At 39.3% G+C, this 22,308-nt stretch overlaps 1 protein-coding gene across 1 annotated transcript; it reads right to left on the minus strand.

Annotated features, from left to right (window-relative positions):
• Positions 1 to 18,327: 18,327 nt before the first annotated feature.
• LOC136884894 (uncharacterized) lies at positions 18,328 to 21,455 on the minus strand. The gene is made up of 3 exons (XM_067157234.2): positions 21,323 to 21,455; positions 18,949 to 19,105; positions 18,328 to 18,838 (listed from the first exon to the last, which is right to left on the minus strand). The coding sequence occupies exons 1-3, from the start codon at positions 21,453 to 21,455 to the stop codon at positions 18,328 to 18,330; spliced, it is 801 nt and encodes a 266-aa protein (XP_067013335.2).
• Between the last annotated feature and the right edge of the window lie 853 nt (positions 21,456 to 22,308).

Here is a 22,308-nt window from a genome sequence, read left to right on the forward strand (position 1 = left end):
ATAATTTTTATTATTCAGTAAGAAACTTTAGTTTTGTTATTAAACACTAAAAAAATTATCTACGAAGTGATTGATGAATTCAAAAAGATGTTGAGTTGCATAACACGAGTCAGTTAAATATATCTGAGAAGATAATTTTATGTTATGTAAACTGCGTTAAGACTACATTAATTATGCAAAATGTGGGTCATGAATCAAGTGGGTGGAAGTGGTGATTTTTAAACAATAATTGTTATTATTCAATAAGAAACTTTACATTTGTAATTTTAAAAAAATCAGTGCGAAGCAATTGATGAATTCAACAAGTTGTCGAACTACAGAACACGAGTCAATTAAATACATTTGTGAAAATGTAATTTAATTTAATTAAATGTTATATAAGCAGTGTAAGTCTTTAGATAAATGATATGTTATGAATCGAGTGGCTGGAATTGGCGAATGTTTAACAATAATTGTTATATTCAATTAAAAACTGTACTTTTGTAAATAAAAATGTAAAAAAAAAAAAATGTTCACAGCAACTGATGAATTCAAAAAAGTTGTTGAACTATAGAACACGAAGCAATTACGCCAACCTGATCGAATTTAAATTTACAAAATAGTGCCTCTCCTTTAATAGAACAATTCATTTTTGTCATGATCATACACTCTTTATTATATTAATAATGACTATCCTAGTAGCCTATATCATACGAAGTTTAATATTTAATAAATTTACACATCGTTATCTACTTGAAGGACAAACAATTGAAGTAATTTGAACTATCCTTCCCGTAGTTACACTCATTTTTATTGCTCTACCATCCCTCCGACTTCTTTATCTTCTTGATGAATCTATGGACCCTCTTATTACAGTGAAAACTGTTGGACATCATTAATATTGAAGTTATGAATAGCACATTTGGTATATACTGATCATTCCACTTTCAAACGACTGATTATTACCGTCAAGCCTCCCGGAAGCCGCATAATAAATATTTAATTAGAATAATAATCTTCGCAAATATATATATTAATATTAATAAATATTTATATAATATGTACTTGAGATATTCATTCTTGAAATATTTACTTAAATAGGTGTATTTACTATAAATGTATATATATATATATATATATATATATAAAATAAATACTTTAATGTATTGTTAATAATTAAATAGATAATGAATATAGGGTTTTATATATCTATCCCAATATCTCAAGTATATATTATATAAACATTTATTAATATTAATATATATTATATATATTTATATATTTGCGAAGATTTAATTTAATTTAATTTTATCCTTCAAACGAAAGGAGTTCCAAAAAGTATGTTGTACCAACTTCAAATTACGGTATCTTAACTCCGTAAATGTCGAGGACAGGACACAGTTTTATACGACATTTTTTGCTCAAAATATCTTCAGCAATCCATTCCTCGTAAATGGCGGTAACTGCTCGTGATCACGTTGTGTGGTTACTGGGTGCTGTGCTGTACTGTGCCCAGTAGCTGCGCGCACTGCAGGTGATGATAGGAGAGTCCTCTGCTTCCCAGAGTTGTTCGCTCGCGAATTGATGTGACGTCACAAATCGAGCAAATTTGTTTAGCTCTCCCGTTCCGTCCCAGCCAGCGTGCTGTGTTGTGACGTCAAGGTAGGCGCTACGAGGGGTTATCGACCCCGACACGCCGTCGCTCTCCGGTGCACTCCTCTGACGTCACTGGCTCCGCTAGCAGGGAGCTCATTGATCCCTTTCTGAAAGCGGGAGTGACGATGCCGGGCCCATATACGTACCCGCAGTTCACAGGACAAAACTTGCTTGCTGACTGGATTCTTGCGCTAATCAAAGCACGTAATTTGAATACGTGTGATCTATGACTTACCATTCTGTTCAACAAATTGAGTTTGATGATTATGATGTTATAAATTGACGATCTCCCTGGAATATGGATGTAACCAACAAATCAGCAATTTTTCAGAAGAGGGCTAAATTATTTTTGGGGTTTATTTCATGGTATACAGTACACTACTTGAACAAATTGCATATGTAAGTGTACAAATTACTGTAGTTCATCCATTAAAAGAATATTTTTTTTGTTATAACTTACAGTGTTAAATATAATGTATGAACTGGAAGTGATACAATGGTAAATAATCTACAAGTACGTCTTAAATTTGTATATAACAGAAGAAAAATCCTGTACATGCACTTGGAACACAAATGATAGCAAAATACTATTAGTGTCGTAATAAAAATAACAACAGGAAGAATAAAAATGTCAAGAAAATATTTCAAAATATAGATGTGATTTCGTCTATGGCCTTTATTTAAATCAGGGCTTCTGCATTGTGCACTCCTCGATTTGGAGCAATAGCGCTGTCTCTCTCTTTCTCCACGCCTATCTCCCTCTTTCTCACTTGCTCCGTAGCGCTCCAAATCCGAGCTGAGTTGAGCCGAGCTTAGCCGAGTAGCCCAGAGACGAAGCGTTGGTCCGAGCCGAGCCGAAGGGGATCGATGCACTGTGCACAGGAACTCTGCGCCTCAGTTTGCACGCGTGAGATTTTGGGCGTTTGAGAGGCCCTGATTTAAATGATCTGTTACACCTGGTGATGAACCAGTTCAAGCACTGTCTTCCATCTTCCATCCTCACACCACGGAGGACAAGGTTCTGCTGGCTGTAAAACAACAATAATGTTATTGTTTTTTCAGAGATACAGAGATGCCGGAATTTTGTCCCGCAGGAGGTCTATTACGTGCCAGTAAATCTACGGACACGAGGATGACATATTTGAGCATCTTCAAATGGCTGTAAACCAGCTTTAAAAATGCAAGTGTAAGACATAAGGTGTAAAACAGCATGGAGGCGTGATGAATGATGAAACACCATATTTTTCACAGAAATCTCACATTTCAAAATTTGTTGGTTACATTTGTATTCCGGGGAGATCTTCATTTTCGTGTGACTATTGCTAGCTTGGTGCCCTTGTAAGGCAGACCCTCCGACGAGGGTGGGCTGCATCGTCACGCATCGGAAATTTTATGCTAGTTTGGCAGAGGGTAGTGTTGTATGTGGTGTGTTAAGTTGCAGGAATGTTGGTAATGGCACAAACACCCAGTCCCCGAGCCGAGAAAATTTGCTGCTTAAGATCAATCCGGCCGGGTGTCGAACCCGAGACCCCGAGGATCGAACATCAGAGCAATGACCACTCAATGATGGAGCCGGACATAGACTTTGATATCAAACAGGAACAAATAGTATTAATAATAATAATAATAATAATAATAATAATAATAATAATAATAATTGTACCGGGCGGTACATCTCTACGACACAAGTTCAAATCTTGCGCCAATTGAAACTCCTCTACAGGAGAACCTCTGAACTTAGGAATCAACTCTACTGTTTATCAGAAGATGTCACTGTGTGTTTTTGATTTGCTTTTGTTTTTCAGTGATCAAGAAGTGTGGACATTCTCTAACAGATGTCTCTACCAAAAACTATGGTAATACACTCTGGTGCAATGGAATGAACTCTCTTGAAGAAATTTTGTATTCATAAGTTTTGTCTTTACTAAATTTTGTTCTTTTATTTGAGGGTTGGCAATATTAAGCTTCCTTTCCGCCTGTTCTGAATTTAACCAATCCTAAATTTCTGTAATTAATTTCCCACCAATAAGGTGTTTCTTCATTGCCTTGTGTACAAGCTTTTGCTGTTAACCAATAAAAATTGAGTGGGTGTGTCTACTCATTCCTGAAAGGTCTCGAATTTTCGACGAGGGTATAAAAACTGCTGATTTTCTTGTCTCCGGGCCACTCGTATTACATCTTTCTCAGTGTGTGAATATGTATCAGGGGGCGGGAAGCGCCTCGTTCTTCAGGCAGCCGTCCTTCTACAGGGTAATGGCCTTTTAACATCTGTATTTCTTGCTAGCTCAGCAGTTTAACTCTCGGGGAAGGTTCGAAGCCTTTAATATGTAACCCATCTCTTTAAAATGTAATTCCCTTTTCACTCTATGTAAAAACTACAATTTCTTTAACTGTAATTCGGGGATAGAGAGTGCCTTACCCTCTCGAGCTCCCCTTCATTTTTGGAATTCGAGGTGACTACGTTTTCGTAACCGTTTTTCTCTTCCTTCTTAAAGTGTTAAATTTATTTTGCAGACTAGTCACCTCCACTGATTGGGATTAGCCCCTGTATTATCAGCCTAGCGCCACAGGTTTTAACAAACTTTAGTGTAGGAGTGCAAGTACTCGCCTCCATTCAATTTTGTATTTTGGGCCATTTGTTTAACCAGTTTTGTTTTCCTTCCTGAGAAGGCCCAGTAGATTGGGTACGAGGTACCCCTGTGCCATTATAAGTGTGCCTTGAGGGCAGTTAGTGTAAAGTCAGTTTATGGCCTCTTAAATAGGCTTGAAAGATCGAGAGCGGGTCAGCTCTTTTTGGTATTTTGAAAGGTGCCTCGGGGAGGCGTGACATTTTGATTGCTGGGAGCTAATGCTCCATGTAATTAAGGGTTTTCTGCCCTTTGGTAATTTGTGGTTATGAGGTGAGGGCTCAGGAATTGTAACTTGGGGCACGAAGCCCAGAACTTGTAAGAACCCGAAACTCGGGCTTTTCTTGTAAATCTACTCTGGTACCTGATTTTGTTATTTCCCCTAGTGGAAACTGGTTTAAGCTTTTATCTAATCTTGGACTTCTTGATTGTGTACCTGATTTAACTTGTTGTTATTTGTTGCATGCTCAAAATTCTATGTCACCATTGTCTAGTTTCGAAAATATCACCTTTATTGAAATTTTAATTCATCTTTCGGACTTGTAGTTAGACCCATTCCAGCCCGCACCTTCTTTCACCTCTGCCTTCCACGGATAACTGCGTAACAACAACAACAACAATAATAATAATAATAATAATAATAATAATAATAATAATAATAATAATAATAATAATAATAAATAAGTATGGAAACTAAGATCTAATGATGAAATATACAGGACATAGAAAACATAACAGAAACCATAAGAAAAAGGAGATTGCATTTTTTTGGACGTATTTACAGAATGGATGATTCCAGATTAACAAAAAGGATTTTCAAGTACCTTTGGGACAAAAAGGCAACAACTAGCTGGATTCAAGAATAAAGAAAGATTTAGAAAGATATAATATAAGAAGAAACTATGGATAGAGAAATTTCTAGAAAGAGGGTAGTAAGTATGGTAGGATTCCAAGGAAGATTGAACAAAAAGCCTAGTGCGAAGTAGTCCGAGGACAGAAAGAAACAGCATAGTGAAAGGATGAAAGAATATTTAACGGAAGAGAAAACAACAAAGTATGAAGAATTGAATTGAAATTGGCACGTGGTCGTTAGGAGGCCTCATCCGAAATAATAATAATAATAATAATAATAATAATAATAATAATAATAATAATAATAATAATAATAATAATAATAATAATAATAATAATAATAATAATTGTACCGGGCGGTACACCTCCACACCGTTTATTTAAAAGTTGCGCCAGTTGAAACTCCTCTTCTGGAGGAAGTCTGAACTTTATCTACGGTCTTAATTTCCAAATTTCTCAGAAGATGTCACTACCTGGAAATTTTTGAGTTTGTGAACTGTGTCATTTTCGACGTACTTTTGTCTTGCTTGTATTAAGAAGTGTGAACTTTCTCTTCTAGAGGACACTACTGAAGATCAACAATAGTGCACCCTAGTGCGGAGTCAAAGAACTATTTTGTTGGAGAAAATTTAATTTCAGGAGTTTGTTCTTTGTTAAATTTCTTTCTGTCATTGTTTAAGTTGGCAATATTTACCCCTTTCTTCCCCTTGTTTTGAATGTATCCAATCACGAATTTTTTCAATTAATTTCTGACCAATCTGGTGTATCTTTCCCCAACTTGAATCTGTTGCGGGGTCCTACCCAATAAAATCTTTGTGGGAGGGTGTTTTCTTTCCCCTAACGCCTAGAACTTTCTGCGAGAGTATTTAAACTGCTGATTTTAGGGTCTCCGGGCCACTTCTGTTCCATCTTTCAGTGTATTAAGTACATAGCAGGAGGCGGGAAGCGCCTCTTTCCTCGGCAGCGGTCAACAATAAGGTAATGGCCGATTAATAAATTTTTTTCTTTGCCAGCTCAGCAGTTTAACTTTCGGGGCAGGTTCTAAGCGTTCCCCTATGTAACCTTTTCCTAAAATGTAACTTCTCTTTTCTTCTATTCTCTTGTAAAGCGACATACTGGGATAGAGAGTGTTAACCCTCTCGAGCTCCCACTCACATTGTTTGAGGTGAACTTATTTTTCGCAACCTATTCTTCAGTAATGTAAGTTAGTAGTTTCTTAAGTCACCTCTGTAGTATGGGATTAGCCCTTGCATCAGTGGCCTTAGAGCCAAAATAGGTCTTAAAGACAAAGTGTATTAGGAGTGCAAGTTCGCCTCCTCTCAAATTGTGATTTTAGAGGTCATGTATTAACTTTCTTGTCATTTAACAGACCTCAGTAGATTGGGTATTTTGCTCCTGTGTATATGTCCTTTGAGGACGGCTTAAAGGTGGAGTTCGGAGTGGCCTATGATAGGCTTGTATTTTAAGGGGAAGTTGCCCTTTCTGAAAATTGTGTTTCTGCCTCAAGGAGGCTTTTGGATGTAATTGGAAGCCGGTGTTTCTGGCATGTTTGGGGGTTTTCGGCCCCTTTGTTGTATGGTGTTCATTGTATGGTTGGGCTCATGGCTCAAGAATTATGTTTCTGACTTTTTGAAGCCCCAAATGGGGTACCTATGTAAATGTAATTGTCAATCGTGTTTCGGCTACTAAGTACCTGTTCAATTTGTTGTTACCTAATTTTGAAAAGAAAATATAACCTTGTTAAATTTTAAAATTAATTTCACTTTAGTAGCTTGAGACCCCTTCACCACCCAGCACCTTCTTTCATGCATAACTACCACCAAAATACGGTAACAAGTGGTAGCAGAGCGTGGTTGAATGGGTCTCAATTTAGCCCCTTTTGACGGCTAAACTCTGTTTTGATCCGAACTCTAACCATTTTCTCAGTTGCTGGAAATTTTTTATTGAGGTTTTTCAAAATTTTTCTGTTATCATGCCCGGCCCTCGCGATGTTCTCCTCCTTAACTACTTGCGCAAAGAGGAGTTGATCTACGAATTAACTATTAGAAACGTGCAATCTGGAGGCACGGTTGCTATCGATACTAACAAGCTGAGAGACTCCCTTGATTTGCCCATTTCCATCCCCAATTTGGGAGAGACAGATAATCAAGCATTAAGCTGGGTCTTAGGTAGGCCGCGTCGTACTGGTCGTATAGCCCGTTGGGCCATCCGTATTTCTGCCTTCCAGTTCAATGTCAGGCATATCCGAGGTACCGAAAATGTTGTCGCTGATGGACTCAGCCGTATGTTTTCAGGCGACGTTGAGAACCATGAACAGGTCGACAGTCCATCACCTCCCGAGTCCATGCTATCTGAGGTTAATGCCATCCTAACAGATGTTCCCATGCTGTTTAGGGATATCGAGAAATACCAACGTGAAGATCCGACGCTGGCTCCGATAATGGAAACCCTTTCTTCTGGGGAACATGTTGTCCCTTATGTTCTGAGGAATGGAGTTCTATGTTGCCCTTCGAGGCATGATAAGATGATGAAAGTTGTTGTTCCAGCGGTTCTTGTACCTATGATCTTCAAGTATTATCATGAGACCCCATTAGGAGGGCATCTTGGTATCTTTAAAACTCGTGAAAAGATTCGTGATATGTTCATCTGGAAGGGTATGGACGGTGAAATCCGTGAATTAGTAAAGGCATGTAAATCCTGTTTGCTTAGTAAACCGACCATGTCCACTAAGGTAGGTCTTTTGTCTTCTCATCAAGCGTCGCGCCCCATGGAGCGCCTGTATATTGATTATGTGGGACCCTTCCCCCAGTCAAAGGGGAATGCCAACAAGTTCATCTTTGTATGTGTAGATGGTTTTACTAGATTTTCCTGGTTATTTCCGACTAAGCTGGCTACCGCTCAGTCCACCATTTCTTGTCTTAATACTATCTTTGCTTCTTTTGGTCCTTGTCAATACATAGTTTCCGATAATGCTAAGGCTTTTACATCTAATTTATTTCGTAAATTCTGTTTTGACTTATCCATCTCTCATGTAACTACTTCTGCTTATTACCCTCAACCATCTCTGGCTGAACGGGTTAACCGTAATCTCAGGTCCGCACTCATTGCCTATCATCATGAAGATCCTTCCAGGTGGGACACGTCCCTGCATTGGATAGCTTTTGCTTTGAATTCAGCGGTTCATGAATCTCACAAGTTCACTCCAGCTTCTTTAATGTTCAAGTTTGTTCCCAACTCGCCGCTCTCTAACCTCTGATCTCTGAATGACATTCTACCCGAGATAATAGATCCGGACAACATTAAAGATCTTTGGAAGAAGGCTAAAGCCAATCTTAAAGTGTCTCATGAAAAGGTTAGGGAAAGGTATGATCGTGGACGGAGACCCACCCCTTTGAAGGTAGGTGACCAGGTTATGGTCAAAAATTTTGTTCCCGCGGGCAAGCTTGCCCCCAGATTTCATGGGCCTTGTATCATTCTCGATTTTCTTACGCCGGTTACCTTATTGTTAAGTAATCCAGCCACCGAGAGGATATTTAGGGTTCACCTGTCCCAGGTGAAACCGGTGTAATTTTGTGTTAACTTGCTTCATATTATTTTGAAAGGATATGAAGGTTATATTTTTTTTTTGAGTTTCACTTTTATGGCATTCTGCCCCTTCTATAATATTTTGGTTTTAGATGTAAGCCTTTTGTAAAACCCGCCCCGATCCGTTAAACTGCCATCCTGTTCTTCCCGCGGCCATTACCACGCTCCCGTCTCCTGCTCCACCTTACACTGTGGCTTAATAAGATTAAATGCCACGGATATCTACACGCCGCTGGCCCCTCAACCTCTCCGTAATGCCTGTGCCTTCAAAAAGACGATGGTCCAACACAATTCTGCCGCCTAGCCTTAATGTTTCAGTGCCCCCGCAGCCGCGCAGCGCCGTGCAGCAACTGGGGAGGGGGTTGGGCCCCCTCCTCTCCAGCGAGGACGACATGTGCACGGCGAGCCGGAGCTCTCCTCCCGGCCAAGGCTGATGTGCGGCGCACGACCTGCTACTGGCCCGCAGCCTGTATATGTTCACCGCGGGCGCGGCGTGTTTCAACACTCTGCTCCCCTCATAGTGCGGGCGAGCGGTATCTCAGGGTACTTAAGGGGTCCGAGCGGCCTCCTTTTGGACGCAAGCTGCAACGGCCGGTCCGGCCATCCAACTTCATCAACATCAACTACATGGACAGTTACTATAAGAGATAACTACATTTGGGAATTCAACCGCAATATCTGATGGACATTGCAAATTTTTCCTTCACTTTTAAGTAGTAAAAGCTTATCTTCAGAAATTCAACTTCTATAAACCTAAAGACTTCACTTCACCTCCAACAACAAAATTTTGGAACCGAATTAAGAAATTTCTCAAATACTTCTGCAAGTTATCTTAATATCAACATCAAAACTTGGAACTTATTTTCAAACTAAAGTTTATGTTCTTCTGTGTTACCCCGTGGAGGAACTTTTGGGGGGGGAGGTCTGTACCGGGCGGTACACCTCCACACCGTTTATTTAAAAGTTGCGCCAGTTGAAACTCCTCTTCTGGAGGAAGTCTGAACTTTATCTACGGTCTTAATTTCCAAATTTCTCAGAAGATGTCACTACCTGGAAATTTTTGAGTTTGTGAACTGTGTCATTTTCGACGTACTTTTGTCTTGCTTGTATTAAGAAGTGTGAACTTTCTCTTCTAGAGGACACTACTGAAGATCAACAATAGTGCACCCTAGTGCGGAGTCAAAGAACTATTTTGTTGGAGAAAATTTAATTTCAGGAGTTTGTTCTTTGTTAAATTTCTTTCTGTCATTGTTTAAGTTGGCAATATTTACCCCTTTCTTCCCCTTGTTTTGAATGTATCCAATCACGAATTTTTTCAATTAATTTCTGACCAATCTGGTGTATCTTTCCCCAACTTGAATCTGTTGCGGGGTCCTACCCAATAAAATCTTTGTGGGAGGGTGTTTTCTTTCCCCTAACGCCTAGAACTTTCTGCGAGAGTATTTAAACTGCTGATTTTAGGGTCTCCGGGCCACTTCTGTTCCATCTTTCAGTGTATTAAGTACATAGCAGGAGGCGGGAAGCGCCTCTTTCCTCGGCAGCGGTCAACAATAAGGTAATGGCCGATTAATAAATTTTTTTCTTTGCCAGCTCAGCAGTTTAACTTTCGGGGCAGGTTCTAAGCGTTCCCCTATGTAACCTTTTCCTAAAATGTAACTTCTCTTTTCTTCTATTCTCTTGTAAAGCGACATACTGGGATAGAGAGTGTTAACCCTCTCGAGCTCCCACTCACATTGTTTGAGGTGAACTTATTTTTCGCAACCTATTCTTCAGTAATGTAAGTTAGTAGTTTCTTAAGTCACCTCTGTAGTATGGGATTAGCCCTTGCATCAGTGGCCTTAGAGCCAAAATAGGTCTTAAAGACAAAGTGTATTAGGAGTGCAAGTTCGCCTCCTCTCAAATTGTGATTTTAGAGGTCATGTATTAACTTTCTTGTCATTTAACAGACCTCAGTAGATTGGGTATTTTGCTCCTGTGTATATGTCCTTTGAGGACGGCTTAAAGGTGGAGTTCGGAGTGGCCTATGATAGGCTTGTATTTTAAGGGGAAGTTGCCCTTTCTGAAAATTGTGTTTCTGCCTCAAGGAGGCTTTTTGGATGTAATTGGAAGCCGGTGTTTCTGGCATGTTTGGGGGTTTTCGGCCCCTTTGTTGTATGGTGTTCATTGTAAGGTTGGGCTCATGGCTCAAGAATTATGTTTCTGACTTTTTGAAGCCCCAAATGGGGTACCTATGTAAATGTAATTGTCAATCGTGTTTCGGCTACTAAGTACCTGTTCAATTTGTTGTTACCTAATTTTGAAAAGAAAATATAACCTTGTTAAATTTTAAAATTAATTTCACTTTAGTAGCTTGAGACCCCTTCACCACCCAGCACCTTCTTTCATGCATAACTACCACCAAAATACGGTAACAATAATAATAATAATAATAATAATAATAATAATAATAATAATAATAATAATAATAATAATAATAATAATAATAATAATAATAATACAGCAGCAGCAACAACAACAACAACAACAAAATTTTGAAATATTAAAAGAATTAAAATATCTCGGAGAATGTATTAGTTGGAATGCTGTGAAATGCAAACAATGGAACGCAGGAAAAATACACTTAAACTGGCCTTCCAACTGTCAATAGATACAACAAGAAATCCCTTTCGTGGGGGTCCAAAATTAAACATTATAGAACAGTGATTAAACCAGAAGTACTATACGCAGCAGAAACAATGAACATGAATAAATTTCAAAGACCAGATAGAGAAACTTAAGCTTAAAGAAAGGAAAATTTTACGAAAATTCATAGGATCAAAATTTCAGGATAATACGCATCAAGAATGAAACCCTCTACAAGAAAATTGAAAAACTCGCTGATACTATGCGAGAAAGAAAGATAAAATTTTTACGGTCATCTTCTCGGAATGAACTCTAGAATATGATACAGATGTTGATTGCCAGAGGAGCGAAACGCTGGCAACCAGGCATGAGTTAAGTGAAAAATGTATGATGTCCAATAACGGACCAACTATATTGGTATTCTAATAGATTAACCAAACAACTCCTTGATTTCTTCCGTAACCCAACTGGTTTAAAGAAACTAAAAAGGACCTAGTAGAATTAAATATTACAGAAAATTCACTATTCAATCGAACAGCTGAAGTAATAACTAAAGACGAAAATATAAGGTTCCAAGACAAATCTACATTAAAAGCTAAACCTACTGTATTATCTCGGAAGACGAGAGTAAACGAAGATCAGAAAGAATGAAGAAATTCTGAACACTAAGAAAAGAACAAAACACAAAGTGGGTGAAACCAAATAAATAAATAAATAAATAAATAAATAAATAAATAAATAAATAAATAAATAAATAAATAAATAAATAAATAAATAAATAAATAAATAAATAAATAAATAAATAAATAAATAAAAATTCACAGCCTGTTTCCAGTCATTCGACCGGGTCAGGAATGGAATGAATGAAGACCCCATCTAGCGGCGAGGTTAGGAAATGTGCCGGCTGCCGAAGCCTGTCGTACTCCTCTGGGGCCATGATAAATGAATGATTAACGAAATGAAATGACATTGGAGTGTGTTGCTGGAATGAAATATGATATAAAAACCGGAGTACCCGGAGAAAAACCTGTCCTACCTCCACTTTGTCCAGCACAAATCTCACACTGAGTGACCGAGATTTGAACCACGGTATCCAGCGGTGGGAGGCCGGCGCGTTGCCGCCTGAACCATAGAGGCTTAAATAAATAAATAAATAAATAAATAAATAAATAAATAAATAAATAAATAAATAATACAGAAACTAGCTGTTATAATTGTTTATGTAAGCACCATCCCCCCGGTGATGAGGTGGAAGAACGTATCATCGGTAGCCGCTGCTTGTCGAAAGAGGCCACCGCCACGTGTGATCTGGCGGCTAAAGGCTTGGGGACGTAAGACTTGACATTGCTTTCCCTTACTCGTACTAAGCTCCTCAATTCATCTTTACATTCCGACTTTCAAAGGCCAACTTATGTTTTCTTCCGAACTCAATGGTTTTAGGTTTACGAGTGTATTTTAAGCTGAGGCCACACAGAGCGCTACGCTATGTTCGCTACGTTCGCTGCCCCACGTGGCCACACAGAAAGCTACATTTTTGTAGGAGACTGCTCAGTCTCGGCCGAAATGTTGGCTGCTAGCGTGTCATGGATGAGCAGGGATGACTACGACGATGATTTATTGTTGTTACTTCCCGCGTGCAAGCGTAAAAGGAAGTGGGTGCATGGCGTGAACTTACAGAGAACAAAGTTGGCGAGTTTCATCACTTGATGAAACAGTTACGTTTTGACGAAGTTAAAGTCAAAGAATATTTCTGAATGAATTCGAATCAGTTTGATAATCTTCTCGTTAAGAAAAGAAGAAAACTATAGAGTGTATCGGGGTAAGATGGTAATCGCGGTATGATGCCTATTTGCTCCTGTTGCTTCACTGTGTCAAAAGAGCGCAGCACTGATCTGTCCACTACTTCCTTCCTTGAGTCAGTGTCTCGAGCGGCAAGCATTCAGTGCAGTTGTGACGGTCATTTTTCGCCTTTGTGAACTTAAAATCGGTGGTAAGTATTAAGTTTTACGCTGTAAAATATTTGCAGACCCATTTAAAAACAATAATAGTGATTTCTATACCCCTGTACCAGTTGTAACTACCGGTATGTGTTTATCATGTACTGTATATCTTGAAGTGTACGTGTGTCAAGTTACAACCTGTTTGCTGCCATATTGAATGACATATTTCAACTGGCATCTCACCCCGATCCCTGGGAAAGACGCCATATTTTCTTCGGGCTAAGATGGACACTCATAATAATGGTAAATTATATATATATACAACAGGTGGCTCACGGACGCCGTACTTTCTACTTATAAATGTCCCGCATGCACAAGTGATGTGTGGGCTGTCTACCAACTGATTTTAACAGGGGAACTACTGCCAGCGGGCAGGTTACGTCAGAATATGAAGAGATAAGAAACAGAGTCACACTCGCAGCATGTTACTCATAAATAAATGAATAAATAAATAAAAAAAAATACATAATAAAATAAAAGTCAGAACTAAAGATAATAATAATTAGGATAAAACAATATTACTTTTTAGTAATAAATATTGTGTTTTGTTTCGTAGGTTGCCTTGGAACAAAAAATGAGAAACAACTTGTACTCTACATTAAGAGACTACAGGCTTCTGGATGTCCTGCTACTGGAGAAGGTTTGCGGAAACTAGCACTTCAATTTGCCGAAACGAATAATATTCCTTATCACTTCAACAAAGGATGCTTGCACGGCAGGCTGGGATTGGTTGCAGTCATTCTTGAGACGTTTTCCTGATCTTGTAAAGAGGAAACCTCAAGATCTTTCCATCGATAGGGCAATGGGATCCAAATTATTAGAGGATTAGAGGATTATTTCAAATTATTAGAGGATGTTCTCTTGCAGAATAGTGGCTCTCAACAGCCTACTCGGGAACTGCAACTAGTACAAGTGTTGCAGCTAAACCAGGGACCTCGTTTGAAAAGATTGCACCGATACCAATTTTGGAACCACTCGCAAAAAGAAGGAAGAAAACTGGATCTGTGTTGATAAACCAGAAAAACCTAAAATGTTTGAAGAAGAACAACACGGAAGGACCAGCCCGAAAATAACTCCTCCTACCAGCAAACAAGAGAGAAAAGGAAAATCGACTGCTGAAGACAATGGCTGTGTTGTGTGCAAAAGAAACTATTACGAAAGAAACGAACCACAACTGGTCTGAATTCAGTACATTCACAGTGAGAAATGGCTTCATGAAACATGCACAGATGAAGCAGATATGTGTGACGACTGCGCTGAAAAACGGTAAACATCAAGCATAGAAGGGTTGGTAATTACAATGTATTATTGTTATTTTGTATTATCTATATAAATAAAGTTGCAGGGGGTCCGCTGTCTGTAATTTCTTTTGTTTTGCCAATTTTTCAGATATTTATCCGTTTTAGGTCAACTCATGACCAAATCGGTGGTTTTTACTTTCCGTGTCTGTTTGTTCCACCATCACGTTGAAACGGCTGGATAGATCTCAACCAAACTTCATATTTAGAGTATACTAATCCCGGGGAAGGTTTCGATATGCATGTCATTTTAAAATCTTTGAATAGACGGTGGGTTTATAGGAAAACCAAAACGGTTTTCCTCCATTTCCTCTTATACTATAGATTTTTTTGCAAACTCCGTGGACCGTTCGTGAAACGTCTCTTCATTATAAACAACTTTCGTTATGTTCATAAATTACCTTACTCTTCACATGACGGAGAAATTTACTATTTTCTGCGGGTGTTTTGCTCTGCATTGAGTGACCGACAGACCGACAACGAACCTACAGGTTACCCTGGCAACGTCTCTGACTGCTTGTCAACAGGGAAGTAACGTATTGCCATTTTCCTCATCATTCTTTTAAATTCGTGGTTGTTCCTTGGGTAGAAGGCAAGAGAGGCGTCAATCAGCCTATCTGCGGGATATTGGCGGAACCGCCCTCGAATAGCTTAAGTAATAACACCATTAGTCACCTTCTTATCTGTTTACCTAAGAATCACTGCGCCTAAATTTCTCCTCCGTTACCACTTTATTATATCCATAACTCACACCAGCATAATTATTGAGGGGCATCTGATTTTCCAATACATTTACTTGGCATTTACATATTTGTAGTTATCCGGCTGTCCTCAGTTATAATCCATTATTCATTTCAACTTTCTTAACTGTATTATTTTCTTCCTTAATTACTCCGTACGTACGTGAGTGCTAGAATCTACTGGATATATTTCCACCAAACTTCAAATTTAGAATCTACCTGCCCTTGGGTAGGTTTTAGGGCAAACATTGCTTCTAAATCCCTGAACTGACTGGGGTTTATACGAAACCGAAACAGTGATTTTGCACTCCCACAAAATATACACAACCAGACAATGGAAATCTACCTGCCTTAATGGAAATTGATTTCTAAGCCTTTTTTCTCATGTGCATCATTTCGATACGAGGATTAATAAGGGATCATTAATGGACCATTTTTCGGTACAAGTCCCTTCGGACTTAACTCAAGAGCGGGTGCGTGTAAGGCGTATTTCTTACAACTTGAAAACTACTGAAGATATTCGAACCATTATATTTAGTATCCACCTGTCCAAAGGTAGATTTTAAAGGTCAATAACATTTCATGTTCCGGGAATGGGCTGGTGGTTTATAGGGAACCGAAATGGTGATTTTACTCTTCCACAATATATACAGTACAAGACCAGCCTGACTGGAAATCGACCAAACGTGATGGAATTCCATCTCTAAACCTTTTTTTTCCATGTGCATATTTTCGTCAGGAGGATTAATAAGGGAGATATCATGAATGGTCAGTTTTGCAGGTTAAGTCCAGCGGACGTAGCCCAAAAGGTAGAGCAGATTCCTTATCTATATAAATAAAATCGTAACGACTGTGTGCCTCTACATTGACTATTTTGGCGAAATTTTCGTACAGCTTTCCGTTCAAGTGGTAATAATGACCATCTGCATATTTTTTTGGGTTTAGTTTCCTGAAAGTCCTAATTTTTACCCTCCTCGCCCAAAATCCAGATTGCGGAATAATCTGCCAGACGAAAAAGAAAATTGAAATTTGACAAAATTATACGTTTTAGCCTGTAACGGACGGAAAATTTCCAAGATCTTTAAATGTTTCACTTTATATCCCCGAAGAATATCGAAATATGGAGGCAATTTTAATGGTGGTGCAGACCTTCGGGAAGTCCTATCACATAACGGATTGCACAATCTCAGTTCAATTTGGAATGATCTACAACCTTGGTCTTATGACTTTTGTCGTATCTGTATCCCCTTTACGTTTGATTTTTCTCTATTAATCGATGTTAAGTGAATTTGGACTTTTCACATGCATAATTCATACTTTCAATCACTTATGGGAAATGTAGAATCACCAAACTCTTCACGAAAATTGGCCACCCAGTAGCCATATGTGAGTCTAATGCTATGTACTGTATGTAGCTGTCACATAATTATCCGAAAAGTAATGCAATGTGATATAATCTTACAAAAACTTTACCCTGTTCAACGTTTCTAACTCACTCTGACCCAAGAATAGATGAGATATCATAGGACCAGCCATTTAGGCCACTGACTCTGGTGTCTTATGGTATAATCCTTTGCCGATATGACGTACGTTTAGCAGCAGTTAATCTGTAAAAGAAAGTCTGCAATATTGTAAACACGCATATACTTTCGTATGTCGATCTATATATATTCACTGATGTCGATTTGTAGCGACCGAGAAAGGGTGTGTCTGCTATTGTAATCAGTAGTCCCCACATAGACTTCGATGGTAGTGGGAATTGGGTCCTTCTCCAACTCCTGTGTAACTGGCATTAGTAAGGAAGGCATACCATTGTACTGATTACTTCACTTCTCGATTCGACTTGCAGAAGGCAAGGGAGCATGCAGTTTTGTTTAAAACTCCCCTACCCGATTGTGTTTGGCTGTAGGCAAGGGTGCCCGCCATTATAAACAAATGTCCTCATCTAAAATGTGACTGGCATTAGGCATAGTGGCCTGCTATTTTGATGGAAACTCACCAACTCTGTGTGACTGGCAGTAAGCTGGCTGGCAGTAGGAATAGGGACCTGACATTATAATGATAACTGCACAACTCACTTTCGACTGATAGTAGGGTAGTAGCCTACCATTATAATAAAAACTCCTCAACTGTTATCTGTTTGAAAGTAGGAAAGAGGGGCTGCCATTGTGACGAAAACTCCGCAAATCGATTGTGACCGCGCAGTAGGCAATGGGGCCTGCATTTATAATGTAAACTTCCCAACTCGATTGTGAATGGCAGTAGGCAAGTGAGCCTGCCGTTATATCACAAATCCGTAACAAACACTTTACATTGGAAACAGCGTATGGGGATCTCCCCATGCTGTTTCTCGGATAACGCTAAGAGACGTGCAATTTTAAAACAATCTCATTTACTGCATGTACAGAATTTACTTCGATATTCGAATACAATGTAGAATACCGTAGCGAAGCACGGGTACATTTGCTAGTTTGACAATAAATCACATAGTAAAATTGGTAACATTCATATATTTGTATCAAATTTATTTTGCCATCTTACCCCAGTCTTCGGGGTGAGATGCCTAATACGCTAACCTGTAAAAAATATTATACTACAGGATACAGATATTATGCTTATAACATATACAGTGGATTTCAGTTTGAAGAAAACCTTGCCAAACATGTGTGAAAAATCTCGTTTTGAAAATTTCAATATTTCCCGTCCTAATTTCACGTGGAACCAAAAAGTATGGCATAAATTGCTGCCTGGGAGACCGATTACCTCGGATCGAGTAGGGATATTTCAGTCGCCTTGACAAAGAATACTGCAATGTATTCGAAACGTCGGCAAACTGTACGTAATGTACAGACAACTAATACACGGTTCAACCCGGAAATTAAATTAAATAATGATGGTATTTTTTTTACCTGAACTTCAGTACATAGTATATTGTGTTATACCATCGAAAACTGCATAAATGGGACTGTCACATTGTCATCAAGGGGAAATTTTTTTCTCTTCCTGCACTTCCACTTGATTGATTAGCGTTTTCGTGCGCGCGAACTGTTAATGAAGAGTGGCTGACAGGAGGGGAAGGAGTACGCCGGAATGAAGTTGAGGGTGTGAGACTTGTGTTTGATAACTCATTGTCCAAGCATTTCATCTCTGCATTTAAAATTGTCTGCATTACTTCGTGCTTTACCTTGAGTTGCAAACGACGAGGAAGGTGTTCGGTGCTTTCACACGCACTAGCGAAAAAGTAATCAAGTTCACCGGGTTTGCTTTTATTCACTTGCTTGTCTTGCAGAAATGTAATTACTTTGTCAACATCGCGTTCATTGTCAATTCTTTTCCTACACTTGCTACTGCCTCTTCTGTTCTGAAACACTGAGCCTCTTCTTACTTCTTCCTCGTCTTCATTTTCACCACCTATCACGAGTCCCTCGACTGACTCACGTTCCTGAGTTCCCTCAGCTGAGTCACTATTGGATTCAGTTCTGCGAAGGAAGACAACACAACATACGTATAGGCTATACAATACGGTAATTAAAAAATTGTAAGTTGGTTATCAAAATACGCATAGCTTAACATAAAAAAATGAACTTACAACCGTGGAATTAGCTCAGACAGCAGGAAAGACATTAGCGCCTCGTACTTCCATGGTTTCATTTTATTAGCACTCTGACCACTTCTTGTTTTTCTTCTTAACATAGCTTGTCTGTGACTGTCCTGCAGTTTCTTCCATTCAGCTTTCAAATATTCCACTACAAACAAAGGCCATGACAAATCGTGATGCATATAGTAGAGTACTTCATACTAATAAACTAGCCCTACAACTAATAATTATGATAATATATTTGCTTGATTTCAGGTACCTAGCAATTGGGAATTCGTTCCGATCCATGGCTTTCACCTATCGCGTGGGCAGGTCTACAGTTAGTGAAATTGTTGAAAGTGTCTGTGAAGCTATTTGGAAAAGTGTGCAACCTATAGTCATGTCTAAGCCAAAAAAAGCGATTTTGAGAGTATCTGAGAGTGTTTACCGAGAAAAGTGGAAGTTTACTCACTGTGTCGCAGCCATCGATGGCAAACATATATGTATTACAGCTCCTTCGTTAAGAGAGTCAGAATTTTTCAACTACAGAAGATATCGTTTCGTTGTGTTACTGGGATTAATTGATGCTAATACAAAATGCTAAAGATGTAATATGGCAGAGTTAGTGATGGAATTGTGTTTGCCAACACGACACAGCATGGGATTTCCTCCAGATAAAAATGTAGCTGGCTTTCCTTTACCTTACATTATATTAAGGTAATGATCATGAGTAAGAAAAATGTTGTAACAGCAAGGATAGTTTTCTCAAGTGAAGAAAGAACAAGTACCTGCATTCATTAGGAAACACAATCAGAAGTGATGTATATTGTTTGGATGAGGTGAAGAGCTGGATCGCAACGGCCAAGGAAGCATACATAAAGCAAAGGGTACTGATGAGTGAGCCGCTCACCATCTCGTGAGTGCCTTCAGCACTCTGTCTTTCGTTGCTCTCACTCAGAACATCGGAGTGGTGAAGCAGGAATATCCTGGCAATGAAAGCTCTTTATACGACAATAAAGACTAGCAGCAATGAGATATTTGTAACATTACTACACAACACTAGGGCATGCACAAGACAACAGTGTACCGTACGCCGAAAGCGGCGCTAAGAAGCTCGTCCTCCCCCTTCCAAGCTTCTCGTTTCCTGAGAAGGAAAGTTTCAACTTTATTTCGTAGTATAAGGTTGTATGTTATTAAAATCAACAGCAACGACGATGATAATAATAATAATAATAATAATAATAATAATAATAATTTAGTTTTCAAATCCGAAAGAATACAATTATATGGTGCGAACACACACACACACACACACACACACACACACAAGAAATGAATATTCCAGTTATAGTATCCAAAACACGCTAAACCGAGCTCGATAGCTGCAGTCGCTTAAGTGCGGCCAGTATCCAGTATTCGGGAGATAGTAGGTTCGAACCCCACTGTCGGCAGCCATGAAAATGGTTTTCCGTGGTTTCCCATTTTCACACCAGGCAAATGCTGGGGCTGTACCTTAATTAAGGCCACGGCCGCTTCCTTCCCACTCCTGGCCCTTCCCTGTCCCATCGTCGCCATAAGACCTATCTGTGCCGGTGCGACGTAAAGTAACTAGCAAAAAAAACAAAAAAAACAAAAACAAACACGCTAACCGTCACAATATTAAGAAATAATCTCGTTCCTAGTACCACATAATTTACTACTATTTACAACTCAACCGTCCATCGTAAGCCTACTTAGCTACACTGACTGCCGAGAGTTATAAACAGGCTCGAGTCTTCAGTATTTGGAGGTTAGATGAGGACGATCTCTTTGTTATCGCATGTTCGCTAACTACTACGTTCTCAGAACTGGCTAATTACTTCAAAAGCCTTGTTGATTGTTGTGAGTGGCAGCAAGGGATGGTTATTATTGGAACAGGTTGGGAAACCTACATTCTTTCAGAAATAACTACCGTACACCTACTGATGAAAGAAGCTCTGTATTACGACGGTCTAAGATTGCAATAACCCTCTATAATACAAATGACACTGTGGTGTGTGCTGTAGCTTTATCAACATGTAAAGTCACTGTTCAGCTACTGAATTAAGAAACAGTCATGGGCCCGTAACAAGTTAAAAAAAAAAAACGCCCCGAGGGTTCTGCGGGCCTCTTATCGCCGCCACTGACTGTACGACCATGGGCTAATGTTTTAAAAGTAGGCACAAAAAACAGGGAAGAAGTAGCCGCTGCCGATTTGAAATAGGAAAAGTAGCGTTCCTGTCCGAAATAGCCTCCGCGTCCGATATTCCCCAACTTTAAATGATATTCTTTGAATGGAATTGGTAGAAATATGTTCAAATAAGTTGTATGTTGTAAAGTACACAAAGTAACAATGTGCGAAAATTACCTGGTTTATCCAATTCTGTAGAAATCATGTCCCAGGCTTTATCCCGCATATTCTGGTTGCGGTATTCTTGTAGTGTTTTATTCCACAAGCATGGATACTTCCTTACTTCTTCAATTAGCTGCTCAAGAGACATTTTTAAATAAGCGAATACTGCGTTGAATGAGAAGTAATAAAACGAGTTATAAGTAGAGCGATAAATGTCTGACGAGGAATAGGCGCGCAATGGCACCCCGCAGCTTTATAGTCCAGTGCGCATGCCCATCCAGCGCGACGTTTTTCAAGTATACACTCCGCGACGCAGCTGACGTAGCGAACAGAACCAACGTAGCGTACGAAACTCTGTGTGGGCAGTCACATGTCAACAAAGGAAGCTACGTATTTCTCTGTTCGCATAGCGACTATCGGGTACGTAGCGCTGAGTGTCCTTACTTTATAGACAGTCCTTCGTTATCACACTCTTCGAGACACTTTTCCTTCCTTCCTTCCTTCCTTCCTTCCTTACTTACTTACTTACTTACTTACTTACTTACTTACTTACTTACTTACTTACTTACTTACTTACTTACTTAATTAATTAAATCGGTCCTGTTGTACCATGAGGTGTCGAGGATACGAGAGATTTCCATCTACTCCTATCTCCTGGTAACGGACTCTCGTACAGAGAGTCCCCTCTCTTGCAGTGCTTCTCTAATCCCCTCCTCCCATGTCTTCCGTGGTCTTCCTCGAGGCTGCCTTCCTTCCTTCCACTCTCACCTCCCTCGTTAACCTCGGCAAGCGGTCTGTCGACATTCGGTGGACATGGCCAAACCATCTCAGCTGATATTCATGGATGGTTTTCTCCAGTGGCTTCATATTCAATACTTTCCGGATGGCTGTATTCCTGATCTTGTTTCTCATGGTTTTGTCCTCTACTTTCCGTAGGTATCTCATCTCTGCCGTCTGGATTCTGCTCTTGGTTCTTTCTGTTAGCGCCCAGGATTCGCAGC

The sequence above is a fragment of the Anabrus simplex genome, chromosome 1 (genome assembly GCF_040414725.1).
Source record: "Anabrus simplex isolate iqAnaSimp1 chromosome 1, ASM4041472v1, whole genome shotgun sequence".
NCBI classification, from domain to species: Eukaryota; Metazoa; Arthropoda; class Insecta; order Orthoptera; family Tettigoniidae; genus Anabrus; species Anabrus simplex.

What these genes read in the sequence shown, in the direction of transcription:
- LOC136884894 (XM_067157234.2), bottom strand. Translation starts at nt 21,455, where the DNA reads ATGTCTCTTGAGCAGCTAATTGAAGAAGTAAGGAAGTATCCATGCTTG. An exon ending in TACAGAATTGGATAAACCAG is followed by an intron (nt 19,106 to 21,322) that starts GTAATTTTCGCA and finishes CTTTGTTTGTAG; the next exon opens with TGGAATATTTGAAAGCTGAA. An exon ending in TCTGAGCTAATTCCACGGTT is followed by an intron (nt 18,839 to 18,948) that starts GTAAGTTCATTT and finishes CTTCCTTCGCAG; the next exon opens with AACTGAATCCAATAGTGACT.